This window comes from Leptosomus discolor, chromosome 3 (genome assembly GCF_034619465.1).
Source record: "Leptosomus discolor isolate bLepDis1 chromosome 3, bLepDis1.hap2, whole genome shotgun sequence".
NCBI classification, from domain to species: Eukaryota; Metazoa; Chordata; class Aves; order Leptosomiformes; family Leptosomidae; genus Leptosomus; species Leptosomus discolor.
The window spans coordinates 42,295,379-42,317,198 of NC_141393.1; the positions used below are offsets into that span (position 1 = coordinate 42,295,379).

The 21,820-nt window shown below is 41.2% G+C and overlaps 1 protein-coding gene across 1 annotated transcript in view; it reads left to right on the plus strand.

The window, feature by feature from the left end:
- The first annotated feature begins 8,621 nt into the window (after positions 1-8,621).
- SPTBN5 (spectrin beta, non-erythrocytic 5) overlaps positions 8,622-21,820 on the plus strand; it is a 99,946-nt gene continuing 86,747 nt past the window's right edge. The window contains exons 1-10 of the mRNA XM_086462991.1: positions 8,622-8,732; positions 11,250-11,417; positions 12,708-12,827; positions 13,607-13,764; positions 14,972-15,200; positions 16,639-17,270; positions 18,003-18,141; positions 19,502-19,734; positions 20,179-20,332; positions 21,226-21,426. Of these exons, the coding sequence (XP_086319117.1) occupies positions 8,622-8,732; positions 11,250-11,417; positions 12,708-12,827; positions 13,607-13,764; positions 14,972-15,200; positions 16,639-17,270; positions 18,003-18,141; positions 19,502-19,734; positions 20,179-20,332; positions 21,226-21,426 (2,145 nt within the window). The remainder of the gene's footprint in view (positions 8,733-11,249; positions 11,418-12,707; positions 12,828-13,606; positions 13,765-14,971; positions 15,201-16,638; positions 17,271-18,002; positions 18,142-19,501; positions 19,735-20,178; positions 20,333-21,225; positions 21,427-21,820) is intronic.

The following is a 21,820-nucleotide window of genomic DNA, read 5'->3' on the forward strand; positions in this document are numbered from 1 at the left end:
ACGTGCAGAAATTTCTTAAAGTCCAAGTGTGGAAGATTAATCCACACAGGAAATTTTTCTTTAAAGCTTGGAACTTGAGCTGAGAGGTACTTCTTTTCGTTTCAGCGGGGGTACTAATCTTGGAAAATCAGAGTAGATTAAATAGTTTAGCAAAAAGTACTTTGGTATGTTTGTCCCAAAGAATGCAAGGGCATCTTCCACACTGTGCTGCCCAGTACTTAGAAATACCAATTATAGAACATTAATTTTAATGTCATCCTTAAATTAATTCCTCCTGACCCTCTCCTTCTCCTGTATACACACAACATACTTGAAGCCTCTCCAGAGGTACATCTGTGCCCCCAGGAGGCTACAGTTTGGCTATTGCGCCTACTACTGTCAGATCTAAGTTGCTGCAGAGTTAAAAGGATTTGTATGTAGCAATGTTAGCAAGCGGGGCTGTTATGCTCGTGGTGGTCATGCTGTGTCACATGAAAGCAAGTGTTTCATGTACAAACAATATGTTGTGGGATCCTGGAGGCTACATTGCTCTTGAATTGCAAGGCCTTGTTTGAGCTGTTCCTTACAAAAGTCAGAAATAGTTTGGGGAAGTTGAGGTTTTTAATGGGGTTTGGAAGTGGGGGGTTGGTTGTTTTTTTTTTTAGTAGAATGGTGTTTTACATACACCTCACACAAGACATTTCAGACTTCGAAAAATTTACTGCACACTTCATAGTTAAATGTTCTGCTCTGATGTGGTTCATATTTGGGCAACAGGAAAAGCAGATAAAAGTCCACACTATCAGTTCGACTGTAAGTTTTGCAGTAATTCTTACTTCTAATATTTTGGCACCCTTAAATTGTGAAACATGCCTATTTATGCTTACCGTACCATTTAATTTATCTGAAATGTGTTATTGGTTCCCATGTTTGATGTATTTGTAAGGGCTTTGGAGCAGGCCGTGTTCAGAGGTGCGGTGATCCAAGGCTCTATCATGCTGCAAGTCCTACCTGTGAGTGCAGAGGACCTCCTAGAAAGCTTGGCCCTTGGGCTAGCCTGCTTGACTGGGTAGGAAACCCCAAGAGAAAGAGTTGGCTGTCTTGCCTTGCTTAGGGCAAGGTGAAAAAAACACATCTGCTGAAGATGCCTCCCTTTGCTTGGGATTTGTGGCAATGAGCTATCTTCTAGAAATAATTGCCAATATATTCTGGAAATAAATGCCAATAAATGTTTTGTCATCAAAACACCGTCAGGAGGAGGTGTACAAGTTTTTTCACAATTATATTCCGAAGTCCTGTATCTATGCAGCTTTTCTGACTTCTTGAGGGAAAAGTACCTTCTCTCGTGGACACCTGTTGAGGTGGGTTCCCCTCCCTTTCCCCTCAGGACTTCATGCTAGCACAGATTTGTACCTGGTGATAGGCTGTGGACTCACAGTTACTTTCTGTCCCAGTGAATGCTGGAAGCTCATTAATGCCAGGTCTTACTTCTTCTCACACCTATTCTTTTCTCTGAGATGGAGCTTGTCTGTGTTCTTTCCAAGGTGTTGCTATCCCGGCAACCCATATTCTACTTCAGTCTGGAGCTCTGAAGATTTCATTGTAGTGAAAGAAACCCATTTTATGTGGATAGTATGTATCTTTCACCAGATGCTGTATTTCGGATGCACCGTAAGGTTTGTATGTATTAACAACCCCTTTAAACATTTTAAATAAGGAACTACTAAAAGATGCTGCTTGTGCTTAGTGATTTCCTTTTCAGATCATTCTGTGTTGTTTTTTTTTCTCAAAATGCATTCATTTCATGTCTAGTCTGAAAGTAAGAAATCAACCAACAGTGTAACTGTAAGTTCAGGGCTTGGCAATTTTAACTTACAATGTAGAGTAATTGCAATTTTTCTTCATTTTGCACTACCTTGTCTTACTGCTAAAATTTGCACCTTTAATGTTAATTGTTTATACAATGCCCTGTCTTTTGCCGACTACCTTCAATCATTCCACATGACTGGGTGGCCTTCACGATGAAACTGGGATGGTTGGACTGGGAGGGAGCTGCTATTGTAATCAGTAATCTGCTGAGTGGGGCAGTGGGGGACCAAAACCTGGGAGCACACCATGGTGTGTGTCTCCCCTGTGAGTAGGGTGCAGTGCTCTCTCACTAAGGGCGCTGGGAGCCAATCTGCCTGCAAGTCTCACAATTTTTTTATTTCATTGATAAATAGAGCTAAATGCTTTATCACTGATGTACAAACAACCCCCTAAAATACAGCTGTAAAAGAAGTTTTGCCCTTGTGTAGCGGTCTTCCTTAGTAGCAATGAATAAAAATGAAAATATCTGAAGCAGATGATAAAAATACACTAGTTAGATCTGGCATTGCCAACACAGCAATTTCTAAGGCCCATTTTCAGTTTCATGTTCAAAATATTAAGGCTATTCTGTCACTTGAAACCCTTTATCTATGTTTGTATGAAATGGAAAGAGAATTGAAGTCCTCTGTCCCATGTGTTCACCCCGCAAAGCCTTTGAAGCTCTTATGTTAACTATTGGAGGTTCAGAAACAGAAGGAAAATTTCAAGATAAAATAAACTTCTCCAAGGAGAAAATGTCTTTAATTCATGGCTAAACAAGCAAATGTATATTTTCTAGAAGTTTCAAAAAAGATGACTGAACTTCTTCGTGCCAGGAAAAATAAATCCATCTGATTCTGCTTTAAGCTGTCCTCTTTTTCAAATGCAGGAAGGGGCTCCAGTTGCTTTGGATGATGTAATTCAACTGTTCTGCTTGAATTCTGCTCCCTGTTGATGTCATGTTGCCGCTAGCCCACTATTCAAAGAGAAAAGCAACTTCTAGTTTAGACTAGAGCACGGGGAAGCTGAGGTTTATAACAACACAGCATCCCAGGATGCTGGTTTAGATCCTCCCAGGCAGAGCTCAGCTTTAAGAGGAGCTGGGGGTCCATCCTCAGGGCACCCCCCTGCCCACGGGTGGGTGGCACTCTGGGGCGGCCAGTGATGGCAGCGCTGGGAAGGCAGGTATGTGGCAGGGTGTGGGGTGGGGGTGGTGGTGTGCCTGGGGGTGGTGAGCTGAAGCCCCTCGGGGAGAGAAGCTGAGAGAAGTATTTGTCTATTTAGGAACAAAGTTCGGCTGAGAGGCCTGTGAAAGCAGGGAATCTGTGCAGACTGGCAGCTCGAGTTCTCCATGCCTCTCCTAAGCTGCTTTTGACTAACTCCCCAACTTTTCTTCAGCCTTAGATTCCTAAATGAGTAGACAGCTTCTTACATTAATTACTGCCTGCTTCTCTCCAGTATTCTCAGTATCCAAAACGTAGCTCCTCTGTGCCACAATGAGGTCTAAGATTTGCTGTAATTCAAGGTGTGGCTAGGAAATACTCTGGGATCACAGATCATCTCACCTGTGTCCACAGTGCCTTGATGAGACTGGGCATCAGCTGTTTGCTGGGGAGGGCGGCAGAGGGAAGGGCTACCTGTGGGAGCTAGGGTGCTGGCCCCAGGCAGCAGGTTAGTTTCTGTGCTTACTTGGCACACTGTGGGCTGCAAGACCATGGCCATGCAAGGGGGCTGCCTTCCTACTCCACCAAGTCAAGGACCAGATGTTTGTTGTTTTGAGGCTCTTACATGTGGAAGCAACATGGCTAGAGACACAGTAGGGGGTAGAGGGCTGAGTTGTCATGCACGTGTTTGCTCTTGACGTACTTAGTTTCTTTGAGATTGGGGGAGCCTTCATCAGACAGGATTTTCACATACCTTTGGGAACATGTGCATGCAAAGCATATGTAATGGAGGGTCATGGGCTGTGCCAAACCTTTCATCTGAGCCACGTGAATAAACACCATCCTCTCTAAGAGCAGGCATGAATATGGCCATATGGCTTTTAAATCAGAGCCGGCTTTGCTCAGTGGCAGCCCAGGGCATGGATGCAGTAGCTTGGTACAATGAAGGGCTCATTTAATTACAGGACTGTCAGCTATGAATGGCCTTATGTAGGGACACTTTGGCACATGAAGGCATCTGCACCCACCTGTGTGAATGTATTCCCTTCTGGCAGACTCCTCTATCCTGGTGGGTGAGGGCAATGATGGGGGGAAACCAGTGTTGCTGCTTGGAGAGCAGGACCAGGGGGGCCTCCACAGGACCAGGGCTCTGCTATCCTGGGGAAGCTCACAGCGATCAGCCCTCAGTCAGGTCAGGGGTGGGAGTGGGAGCAGCAGAGTCCTCATTGGCAACCCTCTGCCAGTCCTGTGACCACTTCTATGCTCTTTGCGACAGAGGGATTAAACGTTTCTTCCCATCTTTGAGAGGAGCTGGGAATTCACATACATGTTGTGGGAGGAGGAGGATGACTGTATTTAAAAAACAGAAAAACAACCCAGAGAAAATTTCAAATAGGTGGATCGGAAGTGTCACATCCCCCTTTACCTTACATAGTGTTGCCAGGAATGGAAGAGCAGTGAGGGAAGGGCTGAGGGCAGAGGAGTTTTGGGGCTGCAAGCCAGGATGCTTGGGCATGAGGTCTGTTTGATCTCCACCATCTCCGTTTCCCTCAAGCAGAACAAGATTGTGGGCAGATAAGAAAGGGTGCTAAGAAAAACCTAACACATCTTACATGACTGCTACTTTGCAGAAGGGAATCCCACATCAGGGCCCTTCCTGTTAAGAAACAATATGATGCTGCTGCTGTCGTGGAAAACCACTTCAGACAGAAAACAGGGCAAGGGGAGGGTACGCTTTGGGCCCTGTGCCTTTCTGAGGTCAGTGGCAAGGCTCCCCTTCTCTGTGAACACAGCAAAAGAGGACCCATATTTTGCTTGGAGGGGTGGTTTTTTTTGCTGGTCCCTCCAGGAAACTGCATACAAATATTGTGCCCTTCCCCTTACCTTGTTAGGATATAAATAACAGAGGAAATGGCTTTATTTATCAGTGTGTATAAACATCCAACATTTTAACTTTGAAAGAGTTACAAATGGAGAGAGAGATTCAGAAGTTAGTGAAATTTTATAACAGATCTTTGATTTCCTTGTATCGTCATAAAAAGCAAAGCCAGTGTTTCACACGTTTAACATTTAGATAATAATTAACTTGCAATAGGGTGAAATGTTGGCATCCAGGGCCAATTCACCTACTGGTTCTCTGCCTTCTATTTGATAGGAGCAAGGACATTTTCTCAACATGCACAACCTAGCCAACCTATACCAGATTTTAGCCAACAACCTGTAACCCTACCTTTAGAAGAATGCAGCTACAACTGAAAGCGAGACAGGGAAGAGAAGAGTGGAATCATAACGAAGCAAGGAGCTTACAGAAGAGATGTAAACAGTTGCTGAATTTATATCACTTTCCCCCTGTCATCCTATTCCCATTCAATGATCTTTAAAAATTACATTGTATTAGCTGGCTGGTGAACACTCTAGGAATTTGGAGAGAATGCTTTGAGTAATACCTGTAACATATGTATTCAGTTTTTTATTTTTAGCTGTCTTAAGTGATGCTATGTATGACATTTCTCTAGAGTGTATATGAACTTACAGAATTTGTTCATCAATTTTCATCAGTACTCAGTATTGAGGGGGGGTGGTGTGTGTTCATTTCTTCTTACGTATTTCCTCCCATCACTTTTGGCTGCTAACTAAATGACACTTGCCAGAAGGGAAAAGACTGCTGTTCCCTTACCTCATCTCTGAGCTGGACATCTTCACTTGCAGCTTCTGATTTCAGATGCCTGCCTACTTTCTAGCACTGATTCCCAGCAGCAACCCTCTGGTTCCTGGCAACGATACCAGGTCAGTGTGTTTTGTGCTCATGTGACCTTGTAAGTGACAGAAAGGACTCACTGCTATATAAATTACCAGAATTATTTTCCCTTTTGTTGTTAATGAGAAGTCCATCAATAGTGAACTTTGGAAGCAGCTGGTGCCACCAGCTTAATGCCAGTTTGCCCTGCCAGCAGCAGGTGTCTGTGCGCATGAGCTTCCTCAAAGCAGTGACTGGCAAATTCCTAACACTTCACAATTTCACCTTCTCATTTTCTGTATCCCCTTTTAGCCACTTGGGAGTTGCTCTGATCTTTGTACCCTCCGCTGTGCTTTTATTTTTGGACTCCATTGTTGGGTTTGATTTCCCAGGTAAGAATTCCTTTAGAAAAGCAGCTTGTGATCAGCCAGAGCCTTTGGTGCAATTGTGAAAGATGCCCTTTATCAAAGCATCAGCATTGTCGATGACTATTTTCGCTGCTTTATAGCAATTTTGGTGCCATTCATATGTTATTTTTGAGCATAAGAATTAGACAAGACCTGTGGCAACCTTTACTCATTGTGTTCTGATGGGTTATTTCCTTCAGATCAGATGAAAGGTTCATAGGTAGATCATAAATACTGCTCTCTGTTCCTGAATTCAAAGGTCACTTTGAGTGGAAACAGTGAGCTGAACATAGGAATAGGAATGGATCTACAACTGAAAATCATTCTCCAGAAGATCAACTGCTGAATGTCAGAAAGGAGTTCCTCCAAACCTGAGTAGGTCCATTTTTTTCACATTCTTTGATCTTTTTTCTGTAACTTATCATTACAGCCAGATTTGGCAAATGCAGATAATCTATTACAGATCTGTCTTTGGGTAATCATCTGCCCATGCAGGGAGCATTTCTAACTTAATTTAATAGAACAAGTGAGCTGTTGTTTAAGGTAATAGTTCAACAAAAAACTTTCTTCAGACCTAAATGAAATCAGTTTGGTCATTGTTCAGTGTGGCTGCAATGCTTGGATAACAACCCTCTTTAAAAAAGGAGCCTGCAGACATTCTGAGAACCATTTGGCAAATTCAGAAATGTCATTATGATATGGGTTGACTATATGGGTTTATTACACGGGAGTAAATTAATATCACCCCTTGGCAGGGAAAGGCAATTCTTTCAATACCTGTTCTCCATATGAAGAAAGTAGGCAGTGCTGCACTAGCCCAAAAGATAAGAAAATATTGTGATGATCTTCTTTATAGTTCTATGTTAAACTTAGCTGAATTCTTCCCTTCACAAGCCTGCCAGGACAGGCATTCATCTATGGTCGTGATCCTTCCCTACGTTGTTGCTGAACTGTCAGGCTTCAACGTTGTCCCTGTTTTGCAGAAGTCAAGTGCTGGTGATTAAGAAACATCTTAAAAAAAAAAAATAGAAAATGCAATAACAAATCCTTGCTTCTGTACTTCCCGCACCTTTTCATCTTGTAAAATAGCAAAATTCTTCATATTTATCAGAGCTCAGAAAAATATCAGGCAAGTAACTTCCCATTTGCAGTGGCTGCTGTTGCTAGTTTCCTGCTGCTGTCTTCTCACACTAAAACAGATAATTATTTTCTTTTCAGTATTTTATGTTTTATGAATTAAAAGTGCACGGGGCCCAGAATAGCTCAGAACTGGGCCTTTGCAAAACAGACACAGAATATTTGGGATGCAGGTTGCCCTGCTCCGCACCTCTGCGGTTTGTCAGAGGTTTTAATTTTTCATTCCCTTCTCTGCAGCGGGTTGACAGCAGCAGACACCTCCCTCCTCGCGGGTTGACAGCAGCAGACACCTCCCTCCTCTTCCACCATTAAAACAGGTTTCTTGGTTTCACAGTTAGGCTGATATCCAGGTAACAGTTATAATTATGGCAGTAGTCCAAGCAGATGATGTTCGGACACTAAAGATATCTGTAGCTATGGATGTTTCACTGATTTTATTTTATTTTTTTAAAGTGATTCTCTTGCCTTCATAACAGCAAGGTTACTGTTCTTACAAATTTACACTATAAACCAAATGACTCCGAAAGAGTTTTCAGATGAGCTGAAATCCAGTTTATTGACTCACAGACTGTAAAGAGAAGACTCCTCCGCTCTAATCTTCCTGAATGTTCAGCTTGTGTGCTCTGATGAATTAAAAGCCTGATTTTTCACTGATATGAATGAGGAAGACTGGTCTGTGACAGCCTGGGGAAGAGGAATAACACTTCCCAACTCCCAGCCTAGGACCTTGTCCTTGTGATTATGAACCTGTGTCTCCATCCTTACAGTGATAGATATGCAAAAAACAAGGTCATGAGAGGAAAGAACTAAGTTGGTTTCATTTACTTTCTAAGCAGCCATTTGATTTCTGTTGGAAACATTTTGCTCTGAAAGCCAATAGCAGTATCCCAGCTGGTCCTCAAAGAACATAACGCACGTTCAAGCACTGCGTTAGAAGTGATTTGCAGATCCCTCTTTCTGACAGGGTGTAAGATCAGTTCTCTGTCATGTGCTTCCAGCACACCCAAGGAAGTTTTTGACGGCTTTCAGATCATGGTGCTCCTCATGGGATCATGTAACTGGGGGGAGACTGAAAGAAAGTAAGTAAAGCTGTGTAGATACATCCTGAAACTAGAGATGCGTTTTAAAAGGGAGAACTCCAGTAAGATAAAAATAAAGTTGAGTGAAATTAAAGCACAAACTCAAGCAAAAGGAAATTAAGGTATTATACTGGATGTGGTATTGAATCTTCTACCTGTTGGGACTGGGTTCCCTACATATTGTGGGCATGTTATTGTTTTTTTGTAGCTGGCCAGGCAGATCTCTTCAGCACTAAGCATTGCACTGGAATTTTTGACTTCCTAGGTGACCATGGGTACTGAATACGAAAAAGATTATATCAAAAAGCTGCAGGAGCAGCGCATGTTCATGCAAAAGAAAACCTTCACTAACTGGATGAACAATGTCTTCGTCAGGAATAATGTAGGTATCTTCTTCAATCTGGGAATTTTTTTTTCTTTTTTTAAAAAAAAAATTTATTTATTTCCCCCACTGTAATTTTTTTATGTTTGGTTTTTCTAACATATTTTTCCTGAGTATTGTCATTACACATATATGCAAGCAAGAAAAGCTTTGATTAACCAGAGTGGTACAGCCTGTGTCTTTTACCTTACACCTGTCTCCACTGTCCGTGTTACCAATCTTCCATGAAATCAGGGTTCACTTTTGTAGACTATATAACCCCGTCATATTGTGATGACCACTGTATCTGTCGTCATCTATGAGGAAGATCTTTATTTGCTCTTCTTTTCCCTATAAGAAAAGTATCTGCAGATGTCTGGATTTCCCCAAGCAATGATCAATTCTTAAGTGCCTGGCCAAAATTTAAGACTTTCTACTTTGCCTAATCGGTCCAGCTTGTGTTGCTGCTCAATGGCTCTGAAAATAGTTGCCTTAAGTCTAGCAATTTCAGACGAGCTGCCGTGCAAGTACAGACCAGTTTGTTTTCAGTATGTCTTAGACTTCCAAAAAGTTCAGAGCTAGTCTACCATTGATTTGTGTGTGCGAGGTAACTCCAACATATTCCAAAATTCTCCAGACTTAATGCAGATGAACTCATTTCAGGCACAAATTATGTAGCTGTGTCACAGTAGGGAATTACGTCATCCAAAACCAATTCCCTTTACTAAAGTCTGTAGTTGATGTTAATGAAAATGGACCTTGGTGACACCAAACATGACCAGGCCTCTTGGTTCCATTCTAGTTCATCACTATTATATGATGTTTCAGTACTAGATGCATTTTTTTCACTGCAATGTTTTAAGTTAGTGATTGGTGCAAAGGCAGCCTCAGAGCGCAATAAACTTTTAAATTTATTTTTCTTACTGTGAGAGAAGGACTGCAAAACACATTCTCATTTTGCCACCTGCAGAAAGTTAGGTTTTTATGGTGTAGGAAATTATTTCTTTTTAGCTACAGATAGATTTTTCTCATTTTAAAAATACCTTCAAGTTCAAAGATTAAAATGTCAGTTTTAACTTCCTGCACAGTACTTGTACATGTGTCATAAAAGCATGGGGAAAAAACCTGCGAGAGCTTTTCAAACCATATATGGTAAGAAATGGTGCAGAGACTGACAGCTTATCTAGGTCTTCTCAGCAATGTACTCTCAGCTTTCCAACATACACTTTAACATGATTGGATCACGCTACAGGACACTGCAGTATTCTCAGCTGCACTGTTGACTGCAAGTCTAGTGCTAAGGATGGTATTGGATTGAATTTGTTAAGCAAACTGTGGTTGGTATCTTTATGAGAAGAACAATGCAATTATTGCTGGGTGAGGCGTAAAGCAGATATATGAAGACTGTCTCTTTACAAATTTAAATGGAACTATTCTTCATTTATAGAAGTGTCACAGAATATAACAGCTTTAACTTCTTTTATGGTAATAAACCATAGGCAGAATCTGAAGTTTATTTAATGTGCAAAAAGAAATAATGTTGGCAACTAAACAAGGAGTTTTTCATGGACGTGATCAGTCAGAGAAAGCTGTAAATTCTTGTTCCACACACAGTATAGACTTTAAGTCTCTCTGAGTTGCTTTTACACTTTCAGTATTTTCTTCTTTCTCTGGAGAAAAGATCTGTTAAACTGATTAATAATTGATCAGGAATCAAAAAGCACATATTTGTTACTTGTCCTTTTTTTCCCCTACATGTAACTATTTTCTGAATTAAAAAAGCTACTACTTAACTTCAGAACTTTTTTTTTTTTTTTCTGAAGAGAAAAAGATTATTTACCGTGATTTCAGAATCACAGTAAATTATTGTTGAGTGTGTGTCATGATTTTAATGTCACTTCTTGATGGCTAGTGGCACAAGTCCAAAAGGAAATGCCCAAGGCAAGTTCTTATTAGGTCAGAGTACACACTATGTCATGTTTTATTACCTAAGTGCTGGCTGACCTCACTACCGGCAGCAATGAGATACATTTTTGTAGAAGATCTTAATCTTTCCGCTCAGTGTGAGAGTGGCTAAAAATATGGAGACTTAGGGCGGTAGCACAGACTTTGTGGAGACTATGGAGTAAAAATTCATTGAATGGGATCATCAGATCAGTTTTTAAATGAAGTGCATTGCTCAGAATAAAAAGTTGAAAATATTAATTTGAATTGAAATAAAAAAGTCAGCTCTTCCAAAATATTTGATTTTGAAAATGCTGAATTGATTTTTATTTTTAGAAATCTCCTGCTTTTTTTTTATACTTTATAGTTGTGGGGTTGCATTTGGGTTTTTTTGCTTCAGCCTACTTTCATAAATAATATCAGTCCTCCTGCAAATGCACTTTATGTGAACTAAGATTCATCACTTTTCGCATATTTGCACTTACATACAGAAGACTCGGTGAAACAGCAAGGTGTTTGTATAGCATTAGAAGTAGAGGGTTCTGTGGGCCAAATGTTCAGCTGGAGTCTGTATTGTCTGACTTGTCTTTGCAGGTAAAGGTTGAGATAGAAGATATTTACACAGACTTGAAGGATGGCATCTCTCTCATGCAACTCCTGGAGCTGGTCTCTGGAGAAGCTTTGCCCAGACCGAACCGGGGAAAGATGAGAGTGCATTTTCTAGAGAACAACAGCAAAGCTATCACATTTCTGAAATCCAAGGTAAGTTAATATTGATACTACAGATCATAACAGCTTATGTACTATGTTATTAACTATAGTATTATGTTCATTATAATTTCCCCCTCTACACAGTAAGATATTTGAAGACAGGCCGGGGGTTTTATTAAAAGAAAAGAAAGTCATCAGATTTGAATTTCTTTGTTATTTGAGTAACATGACTTATAAACAGCTAATGTTCCCCCCCCCCAGTAAGTCACACATAAATGAAAACGTACCGCATTTATATAGCTTTCTAGATGTTATGTTTTCCCAGATGTTGGGAGAGAGCAAACATCATTAGGCAAAGGTGAAGCTACATGGTATAAAAATGGAGATTTTTACAGCTCTGATTCTAACAGTTTCAGCAAGTCATTGCAGTGGTTTTATTTATTCCAGTTGCGCACCATCATTTCAGCTACAAGTTAGTATGTAATTTTTTTTCTTTCCCAAGCAAACAATTCATTGTAGACCTTTCTGGAAAGTCACCACACAAAACTCTTGCTATGAATTCCAAAGGAGCAGGGCGGTTTCATAGCAGTAGATGTGGGAAAGTATTATAGTGACTGGATTTTTGCTAATTACAAACCAAATGCAATACAACACGGGGCTCCAGCTAACTCATGCCTGCTAAGGGTACACACCAAGTAAGGCCCAGTGGTATGTGCACATCCAGGCTCCACCAGCTGGACCAGCCAACCATCACTTGTCACATGAATCCAGCATCCAGGTCCAGAGAGGGGATAATACAGATAGCAGGAGCCAGTATAACATGCTCAGACTTCTTGAAGAGATATCGCCTTGTTGGCATAAACTACAACCCTACTAGCTGCTCAAGTAATAGTGAAGAAGGCAGCTGTGTCTTGTTTAATAGGATGTTTGTACTGTTTGGTGAGCCCAAGAGCTATATGCCGACCAGCTGGCTGGAGACCAGACAGAGGAGATGATCTCTGAGTTTGCTCTGCCATCACTCTTTCAGAGGAAAGGAGTATTGAATTGTGTTTCTTCCCTCTCCTTAACCACCACTTTTCAAAACCGTTATAGGAACTTTAAATCTTTGAGACCACTGTCCCTTTGCCAGGCTTTTGCTGAAACTCATCCTTAGTGCACATGAGAGCTAGGGTGTGAACATGGGAGCTCGCAGGTTTATAGACAAGTGAAGAGATCATGTAAAACCTGTTTCCTTGAGAAAATAGCCTGAACACCCCCTTCAATAACAGCTTGTTGCACAGATATCTCCTTCAGAGAGCAGGACATGAGTACTTTTATGCTGGATGAATGTTGGTTTATTAGCAGGTACAAGTAAAAGTAATTGGTCCTGAGAATATCGTAGACGGTGACAGAACCTTAATCCTGGGACTTATCTGGATCATTATACTTCGATTTCAGATTTCATCTATCAAACTTGATAAGGTAAACCAGTGTCTTTGTCTTTTTGCTCAATTGGAGTATTTCAGAGACTTTGCAGAGTTTCAGGCTGGCAAGGACCATTTTGCTGAAGTTTCCGGACAGTTTTGATCATCCAGATCTTATTATATTACCCAGTTACTCAGCAATTGAATCCATTTTAGAGTTGAAGAGACAGAAAATAGTAACTTGGAGATAGATGGGATATTCATGTTCCTCACTCTCTTCCACAAACTTTTTGCTGGTTTTGACTCCAGAAATAATTTCTCTGACAACAGTTGTCTCTATATTCAAACTGCGTGCTGCTCCTTTGCTCTCTCTGAAGAAAAGCATTCTTTTAAAAATTATTTAACATGTACTCTTAATACATGAAGCATAAGATCCTATGAAATCAAAGTTAATAATTTCTCATGTTAGACCTGGATACATTATATTTTATTTCTGAGTTCTAGTTCACAGCTAAGGAAGCAAATGAACTGACCTTTGCTTTCCATTTGATTTCTACAAACCTTGCAGAAGAGAAACATAAGTTTTTAACATCTGCATTTCATGTTGTAATTTCTGAGTTCATTCAATTCACTTTTACTTTAATAGAAAACTTCTACTTTCATGTTATATCATTCCACCTTCATGGCAGATACAGTCTGAAAGCCATGACTTTGAGGAGATTTGCGAATAGGATGGAAGGAATACAAAGTGATCTTTGGGACTGTAAGTGTAAACCCACAGATGCTAGTTTTGTATATTGTTCACACTGATTCTTCTTTTTCCTGCTTTCTTCACAGGATGAATTTGGAGGCAGAGCTGACGTTCTGTTTGCCAATGAAGCCTTACTACTCTGGTGTCAGCATAAAACGGCCAGCTATTCCAACGTGAATGTGAAGGACTTCTCCAAAAGCTGGAGTGATGGACTGGCCTTCAATGCACTCATACATGCTCACAGGTAATATCTGATGGATCAGGAGTTGCTCATTGCTGTTTCCAGCTCTGGCACAAGTTGTTCCAGGGTCTGAATTACAAATATTTGTCAAGAAACTGTCAAATTCTCTCTTTGCCCTTTCTCAGTAAAGACTCTCCTTTCTTAAATCAATATCCTCTCTCAGAGGAAGGAAGGACTACAAGTTCCTGCTTGATAATTCCTTTACTTGGGCATAAAATCAAATTTCCAAGCGAATATCCCATATCTGAACAATGCTGCCCATTGTTTGATTTAAGCTCCTCAGTCATGTTCCCATTGCTCTTTTTCAAAAGTTATTATTTTAGAGACTGGTTTTGTGGTATGAACTTTGTGAGCCTGTATACCTTCTGGTTCAATTGTAGTACAGTAAGCAACCTCCCAATCTCTTTCTTTCTCCCTTCTCTGTCGCTCTGAAAAAATGTGAAGAAAACAGCCCAAGGCAGGAAAGAAATACCACCTGGGAGAACCTTGGACATTTCTTCTCATATTAACAGTTCTGCTACATTGTCTTCAATACTTATAAATATCTAACGGGTGGGTTTCAAGAGGATGGGGCCAGGTTCTTTTCAGTGGTGCCCAGTGACAGGACAAGAAGCAACAGGCACAAACTGGAGCACAGGAAGCTCCACCTGAACATGAGGAAAAACTTCTTTACTCTGAGGATGACAGAGCACTGGAACAGGCTGCCCAGGGAGATTGTGGAGTCGTCTTCTTTGGAGATACTCGAAACCAGCCTGGATGCAGTCCTGTGTGACCTGCTCTAGATGAACCTGCTTTACCAGGGAGGTTGGACTAGATGATCTCCAGAGGTCCCTTCCAACCCCTACCATTCTGTGATACTCTCCAGGATACTATGGTGGGATCCTGTAACTTCCCCAGCTAGGAGTCACCTCGCTTTTCAGAATTGCCTTTCTGGTGGGCTTTGGTTTTCACCCATCAGTGAAGAGGAGAACTAAGTGAAGGGTAGAGATTTGCTGGGAGTGGTACTTCAATTTCATAAGTGATAATTTTCTTCCTGTTATGTAGGCAAGGGGTGATGCTCTTTGATGAAGCTCAGGGTCAGACAGAGTAATTTCAGCATTAATGTCACATTCCTTAGTCTAATGAACAGTTTATGGATTATAATCTGAGCGTATTTATGACAAACATAAATCTTTCTTCCCCTCCACGCCCTGTTCTTCTCCTTGCCCAGGCCTGATCTTATCCACTACAGCTCACTGTGGCAAGACCAGCCCATCAAAAACCTGAACAATGCCTTCGATGTTGCTGAGAAACAGCTAGGAATCAGCAAACTGCTTGATGCTGAGGATGTGGCAGTACCCTACCCAGATGAAAGATCCATCATGACTTATGTGTCACTCTATTACCACTACTTCTCCAGACTGAAACAAGGCCAGACAATACAAAAGCGACTTACCAAAGTAAGTGCATTGCTGTCTCCAGAAGTTAAAAGTTAAATACATAAAGCTAAATTTATGTTGGAAATGTGGGGATTTTGTGCACTTCAATATTGCATTCCTGTCTTCCTGCATTTCTGACACAAACAAACATTCAGGAGAATGAAACAGATGTTAGTCTCTTCATGTCCTTAGTCCCCTCAAATAGGCAGCTCTAAATTTACTAATAGGATTGGGGAGGGAAGCCTGAATGCGTTAAGAGTTCAGACTAAGTGTGTGACCAGGATGGCAGAGAGAATCAGCTCAGAGAGGTAAATCTCCTTTCCCCCTCCTGTGAGAGGTGACCATGCATTTGCTAGGATCTTTCAGCGAAAACTGGGTACGATGGCAGAAAATACAGAAGGATGCCCTGACGTCACGGGCTGCTTTTCCTGCACTAAATGTTGGTGCTATTTTACTCCTCTTCCAACACTGTGACACTTATTCATATTGCCAAGTGTGCTTTCTGGTAGGTAAAAGCAGATTACCACTTGCAGGGACTTGGTCTGTGCTCAGTGCCATCTCTCTTACTAATCTGCCTGGCTGGAGCAGGCAGGCTCAGGGGAATGACAGAGGCAGACAGCATTGTTCAGCATTAAACTTGACATCTGCAAGAGTGCTACTGAGTTAGGGCAATGAAAAAGATATACTATAAAATAAAAAGGTACTTTTATTTCGTCATGGATTTCATTCTCCACGGTTTACCTGAACTTGAAATAAAGGCAGGTCAAACCACAAATGAAACAGATAAATGTCCTGGACTTGGAAAATTAGTATTGAATCAGAGTTAATGTCCTTACCAAACCCCTGTTTAGCTATGGAATGTTCTCTAATAATTTGTATAAAGAGAAAAGTTTGAGATGGGGCTGTTTGACCAGTCTGCTGTGAGTGTGTGAGAGAACCAGGATCTTGTCAGGTGGTCTCCTAACAGCCTAAGCAGGTGAAGTTAAGAGGGTGTAATTGCACGTTAGATGGGATAGAATTGTTTTGATTTTAGGGATGAGAGTCAGAAAAAAAACAACCTGGGGTTTTTTTCCATTATGAAACAAAAAATCTGAACCCTCAGTTCGGGATTCTTGCTTTCTAGTAAGCCTGCATACAAACTGCTGACAGTCTCCACATGTGTGCTGTTTATTCCAAAATTAACCTTTTCTTAAATAAAAACTGAAATGAGACATTAAATAATATTTCTTTATCTGTGTTTTATGGAAGGTTATTCTATGATTTTACGTGGCCTCAGACGTGACAGCTATCACCACATTGATATGAAAATGTGATGACTGTGGCAACCTGTATGTTAGCTACTATTTTCCTGACACGTATACAGTGGTTTGAATCCTAAGCCTGGTTTATGAAGATGGTTTCTGTTCACCCCTTGCTTCATTCTGCTTATGTGGCCTGTAACTTCATATTCCCATCACAGATCGTGTTCTTCCTGAAGGAGATAGATGACTTGAAGCTTCTATATGAGCAAATGGTCTCTGACCTCCTGAAATGGATTAAGCAGAAGGTGGTGGAACTGGATGACCGTCATTTCCCCAATTCTCTTCATGAAATGTGGCTGCTCATGGCCAATTTCAAGACCTTCCGTACTGTGGAGAAACCCCCCAAATATCAAGAGAAGGGCATGATTGAAGCTCATCTCTTCAGCATCAGGACCAAGCAGAGAGCCAACAATCAACGGCTATACTTGCCCCCAGAGGGGAGGACGCTGCAGGATGTGGAAAAGCACTGGATTATCCTGGAAAAGGCAGAGCACAACCGGGGAAAAGCATTGCAGAAGGAGATGCTGAGGCTAGAAAGGCTGGAACAGCTAGCCCAGAGGTTCCTGAAGAAAGCAGCCCTGCGTGAGTCCTACTTGGAAGACATGAGGAAAGTGATTGGGAAGCAGGACTTCTGGCCAGAAAGCGCAGACAGGATGGAGGCTGCTAGTAAGAAGCTGGAAGCCATTGTGGCAGATGTGCTCCCCAGGAGAGAACGCTTCACAGCCTTGGACAAAATGGCAACAGTCATCAGCCAGGAGAACTATCGTGGCAAAGATCAAATCATGAAGAAGTGAGTGACGGTCATGAGACTGTAGTGGTGGAGGTTGAAATTAGTTGAAATTCTGTGGTGTGGTGGAAGAAAAGGAATTGTAGCTATGAATCACAGCTCTGTTTCTTATGAGTAGAACTGTCAGGAATTTCTTCTACCTGTGAACAGTTTCAGCAGATAAGACAAATGCTTCATCTTCTTTAATTTTTCTCTTGAATGATCAAACCCTCAGACTGATTTCTGGTGAAAAATAGTTTTAAGATATTTTCATTATATATGAAAATACTTGTTCTGCCAAAAATTCTATCTTCCATCAAAAATGCTTAAAGGGATACATGTTTTCAAAATCAACATATTTCTTTTTCAGTGTGTAGTTTGGGGATACTCAGTTTAGTTAAGGCACAAAATCTTCTCAGGTTAACTCTAGGTTGGAGCAAAATTTGAGAAATTATGATTTCTCTGGTTATCAATATAGTCTGATTTGGGAATGGCTAAGAATGCCATACAACTAACTTCTCTCATGGTGTTTCAATACTTTTCTAAGTTCAGACAAAATCAGAAACCTGTGGGGAAAACTAAGAAAAACAGTTATAAAAGAGTAAATCAAACTGTTTACGAGATGAGGTTGTGACTCATGACATGGTTTAGATTATTTTTTTACTTTAAGTGGCCATTTAAAGAACATTAGAGAATGTCTCAGTGCTACCCAAAGTCTTTGTTCTAAATTGGTCATTTCTTTCCCTTCCTTCTTAGGCAAAACAGCATTTCAAAGCAATGGCAGGATCTTCTGGATCAGCTGCAGAGACGACAACACTCCCTGGGTACAATGCAGGAAATTCTGGGCCTCCTGAGGGACGTTGATGCCATTACAGAGGAACTGAAAGAGCTGCAGGTACTGAGCCCTCTTCACTGGCACACAGCTTGCACTGCTAACAGTGTGTCTCCCTAAAAAAGCCCCCATGTTCCAGGGACTGCCTAATGCCAACAGAAGTCTATCAGCTGTGGAAAAAGTAACACCATTTTTACTTAGATGCCTAACTGTGCATTTCAGTTCATCATTGCAGGTAACTACAAGACAAAAAACAGGCTGTGCTACAGTGTCTCTCCCTAATCAGAAAGCCAGATATGGTATTACTTGGGAGTGTGCTACAGGTTCAAGTTATGTAGTAAAATAAAGATGGGAACTAATCTTACCTAAATTTAGAAGTGTAGAAGCAAAAGTAGAATAAAACAGCCTCCTGTTCCCATTCCATATAATTATTCTGAAACTATCTCCAGCAGTTATACAGGTGGGGAGTAGCTCAGGTGTATGTCTGGCTTTCAGGTATCTAAACTTGTCAATTCCACTGTAAGTGCACACTGATTGCTTTTAGCAAGAATTTCAAAGTGTTACCAGTGTTAGAGCCCGAAGTCTTCTCTTTAGCATACCAAATAACTAGTTTCATATTGATTTTGTAATGGCAGGAAGTATATATACATCCTTTGGTCTTGCCTTATTTAAAGTCAGAAAAATCCTTATGACTACAGGTTGCCTTGTTCCTAAGTTGAAAGAACAAAATTGTGAATTTCAAATTCAAGACAAGAGCTATCTGTAAGTAATGAATCTTCCTGTCCTAGTGTTAGGAATCAAAGACCATCTAATTGCAATAATGTTGTTGGAACCAGGATAGCCTGAGAATCTGGGAGAAGACTGGTAAGGAAAAACAATACCCTACAATAGGATTGATAATTGTCTCCATTGATACAATTAGAAAGAGGACAGACTTTTAAGCATTTCACACCTTCATCAGCCACCAATTAAATACTAGGAAGTACTTATCTTCATTATTTGGATAACAAAGGCAAGTAAGCTCTCAAATAAAAAAAAATTGAGGTCCAAACATACCATAACATGCGATATTGTAGAATTCTTCCAATACAGACTGTGAATCAGTCTTCCTACAGATGGGTGGATTACAAAGGGCTGTTCCTTGCACTCACGAATTCTGAGACCTTGAGTGCTTAATCCATAGAAATAACTTATTTGAAGAGACTGTTACTGCAGTAGATAAAAACTGGATTGTTGCCATTAACTTGTGAAACTGAAAGTGTGATTCCTCTAATTAGGCAGCTTTTCAGCTTTACCTAACTGACATCATTCGTTTACGTTTAGAAGCTATGAGAGTCAACAGGAACCTTTCAACCGATTTCTTTGTACTGAGCCCCTGGATGCACTCTCTGACAGTGCCTTTTGTTTCTCACTTTATTTGCAGGTGCTAGTGAATTTGCAGGACTGTGGGAAGCAGCTCCTTGAAGTAGTAGATTTGCTGCAGAAGCATGACCTGGTTGACTGGCAGATCTCTTCCTATGATGATAGATTGACACACATCACCCAGAGGACAGCAGAAATCAGCAAGGACAACACACTTAAACCAGAAGTGCTTTATGCAAAAGTTCAGATGCTTCGTCAGCTGTATCAGAATCTCACAGCCCTAAGCAAGTCACGGTAGGGCTGTGCTTATGTGTCTGTTCTTCCTGATTAGGATGGCTAATCACTGCCTTAATCAGAAGACACAACTTCCCAGCATTTAAAATTTTTCACTTCTCCATTTGTAAAGACATAACACAAGCAACTTGAGTGTCTTGATTGCAGCTTGCTGAAAGAGATCACTCGGTTTCATAGGTGAAGAATAGCTTAATTCTCAGCATTTATTATGACTTGCTTTGTATGAAGTCTGAATAGCATGTGGTTATCTCCTCATCTCCTAGAGGAAGAAGGAAATGTAATTTTGTTTCCTTTGTCATCTGCTATGAATAAGTTAATCTATGACAAAGAGGAATTAAAGGCATTCAAATTTTGGATTTTCTAAATTCTTCCTTGATTATGCTACCATTGTCTCCATTGGATCCTAATTCTGACTGAGATACTCTGCTTGTTTCTTTGTTTCAGAAAATCTCAGCTAGAAGAGGCTTTGAAGCTTTTTGAATTCTTCTGTGACTGCAAAGAGGAAGAATCGTGGATCTCTGAGAAATGGAAGCTAGCAAGAATGACAACATTAGGCAAAGATGTCAGCCAGATTACAGCCTCTATTCAGAAGCACAAGGTATCTTACTTCGCTGGTGGTGCCTTGTCTTATAGCGAGATTTTAGAGTATCTATATCCTTCAGTTCAGTCAGTGTAGCACTTACAAGAAAGCTGTCAAACCACTTGTTATCTCAAGTATCATGACCAGTTTTTGGAATTTTAAAAAAATGTGTAGAAATTTTTCCCCAAGAGGGGAAGGAAAGGATTAAGAAGCAATATGCTTCATACAGGCCTAGAAGTACTGCTTCTAGTGAAGACACTGGGCTCTGTATTAGCTCACGTTGGATGAGAGGGGAAAAAGGTTGCTAGTTTGTTTTTTTCCCACCTGCCATTCCTGGCCAAGAGAGATGTAGGGAAAGAAAGAGATGGTGAAAAGAAGACAGGTATCAGCAGGCAGGATGGATAACATTGTGTGAGCTTACAAATCTGTTACCACTTTTCCTAAGAGCTTGCTGTGGGCTAGTACCAAAAGTTCAACTATATGAGCTACTGCCTTCTTAGGGCAAAGAATGACTGTGAACAAGTGAACAGACCTGTGAACTTGAGAACTTGCATGACAAAACTGAAACAGAAGCCTCTTCTGTAATTTTAATATACATTTATGTGCATCTGTTTGTGTATTTGCTGCTTCTGGAAGGCATAAGACAGCTGAATTGGTGGATGACAAACAAGTACTTCCTTCAGAGAAGAGTGTATAACAAGCTTCACATCAAAGGCAAAAAGTAGGACAGTAACTGGTGTGTGGGGAGCCAAGGGGCGATCATCTTGGGGCTAAGGGAAAAGTCATAGGCATGGATAAGACACAGGGCTCTTGGAAACATATGTATTACAGTAGCAGAGAATAGGACCTCGTCTTCACTATCAGCTGGTGTGGAGTGAGTTGTGCTGATATGTCTCCCATCCTTCTGCTAGGCTCTCGAAGCAGAGTGCAATTCCCACGGGGCCATATGTGCAGATGTGATGAGGAGGGGCTGGGAGCTGAGTCAGAAGAACCTCACGCACCAGGAGGACATTCTGAGGCAGACAGACAACCTCCAGAAGTTGTGGCAGCAGCTCCAAGATGAGGTGGCTGATCGCAAAAGCCGCCTGCAGGCAGCAGCTCTTATCAAACAGGTTAGCAGAGCTCTGCTGTGGTGTGTGGTATTGGGGACAGCGATGTGGTTCAGTTGTGCCCCATGCCCGTGCATGCAGGGCAACAGTGGCAGGAAGCCTTCAGGTGTCGATCAATCTCCAGCAGTGAAGTCTCAATCCTCCTGCAAGCCAGCCAGGCAGGAGATTTGAGCAGCTGGGAGTTGCTCTGCATTAGTAATGCTAATGGAAATAGCCCACATAATAGTGCTGATGCAGAGTGGTTTCTGAGGGTGGGATCCAGGCAGCTGTGTGGTATTTTTCTAATATGAAAAAAAAACCCCAAACCCAAAAACCAACAACAAAAGAAACATGCTGTAAGACTGGGATCGGTTGTGAACTTCCCAAAGGCTGGGAAACATTTGACCCTGCCATTCCG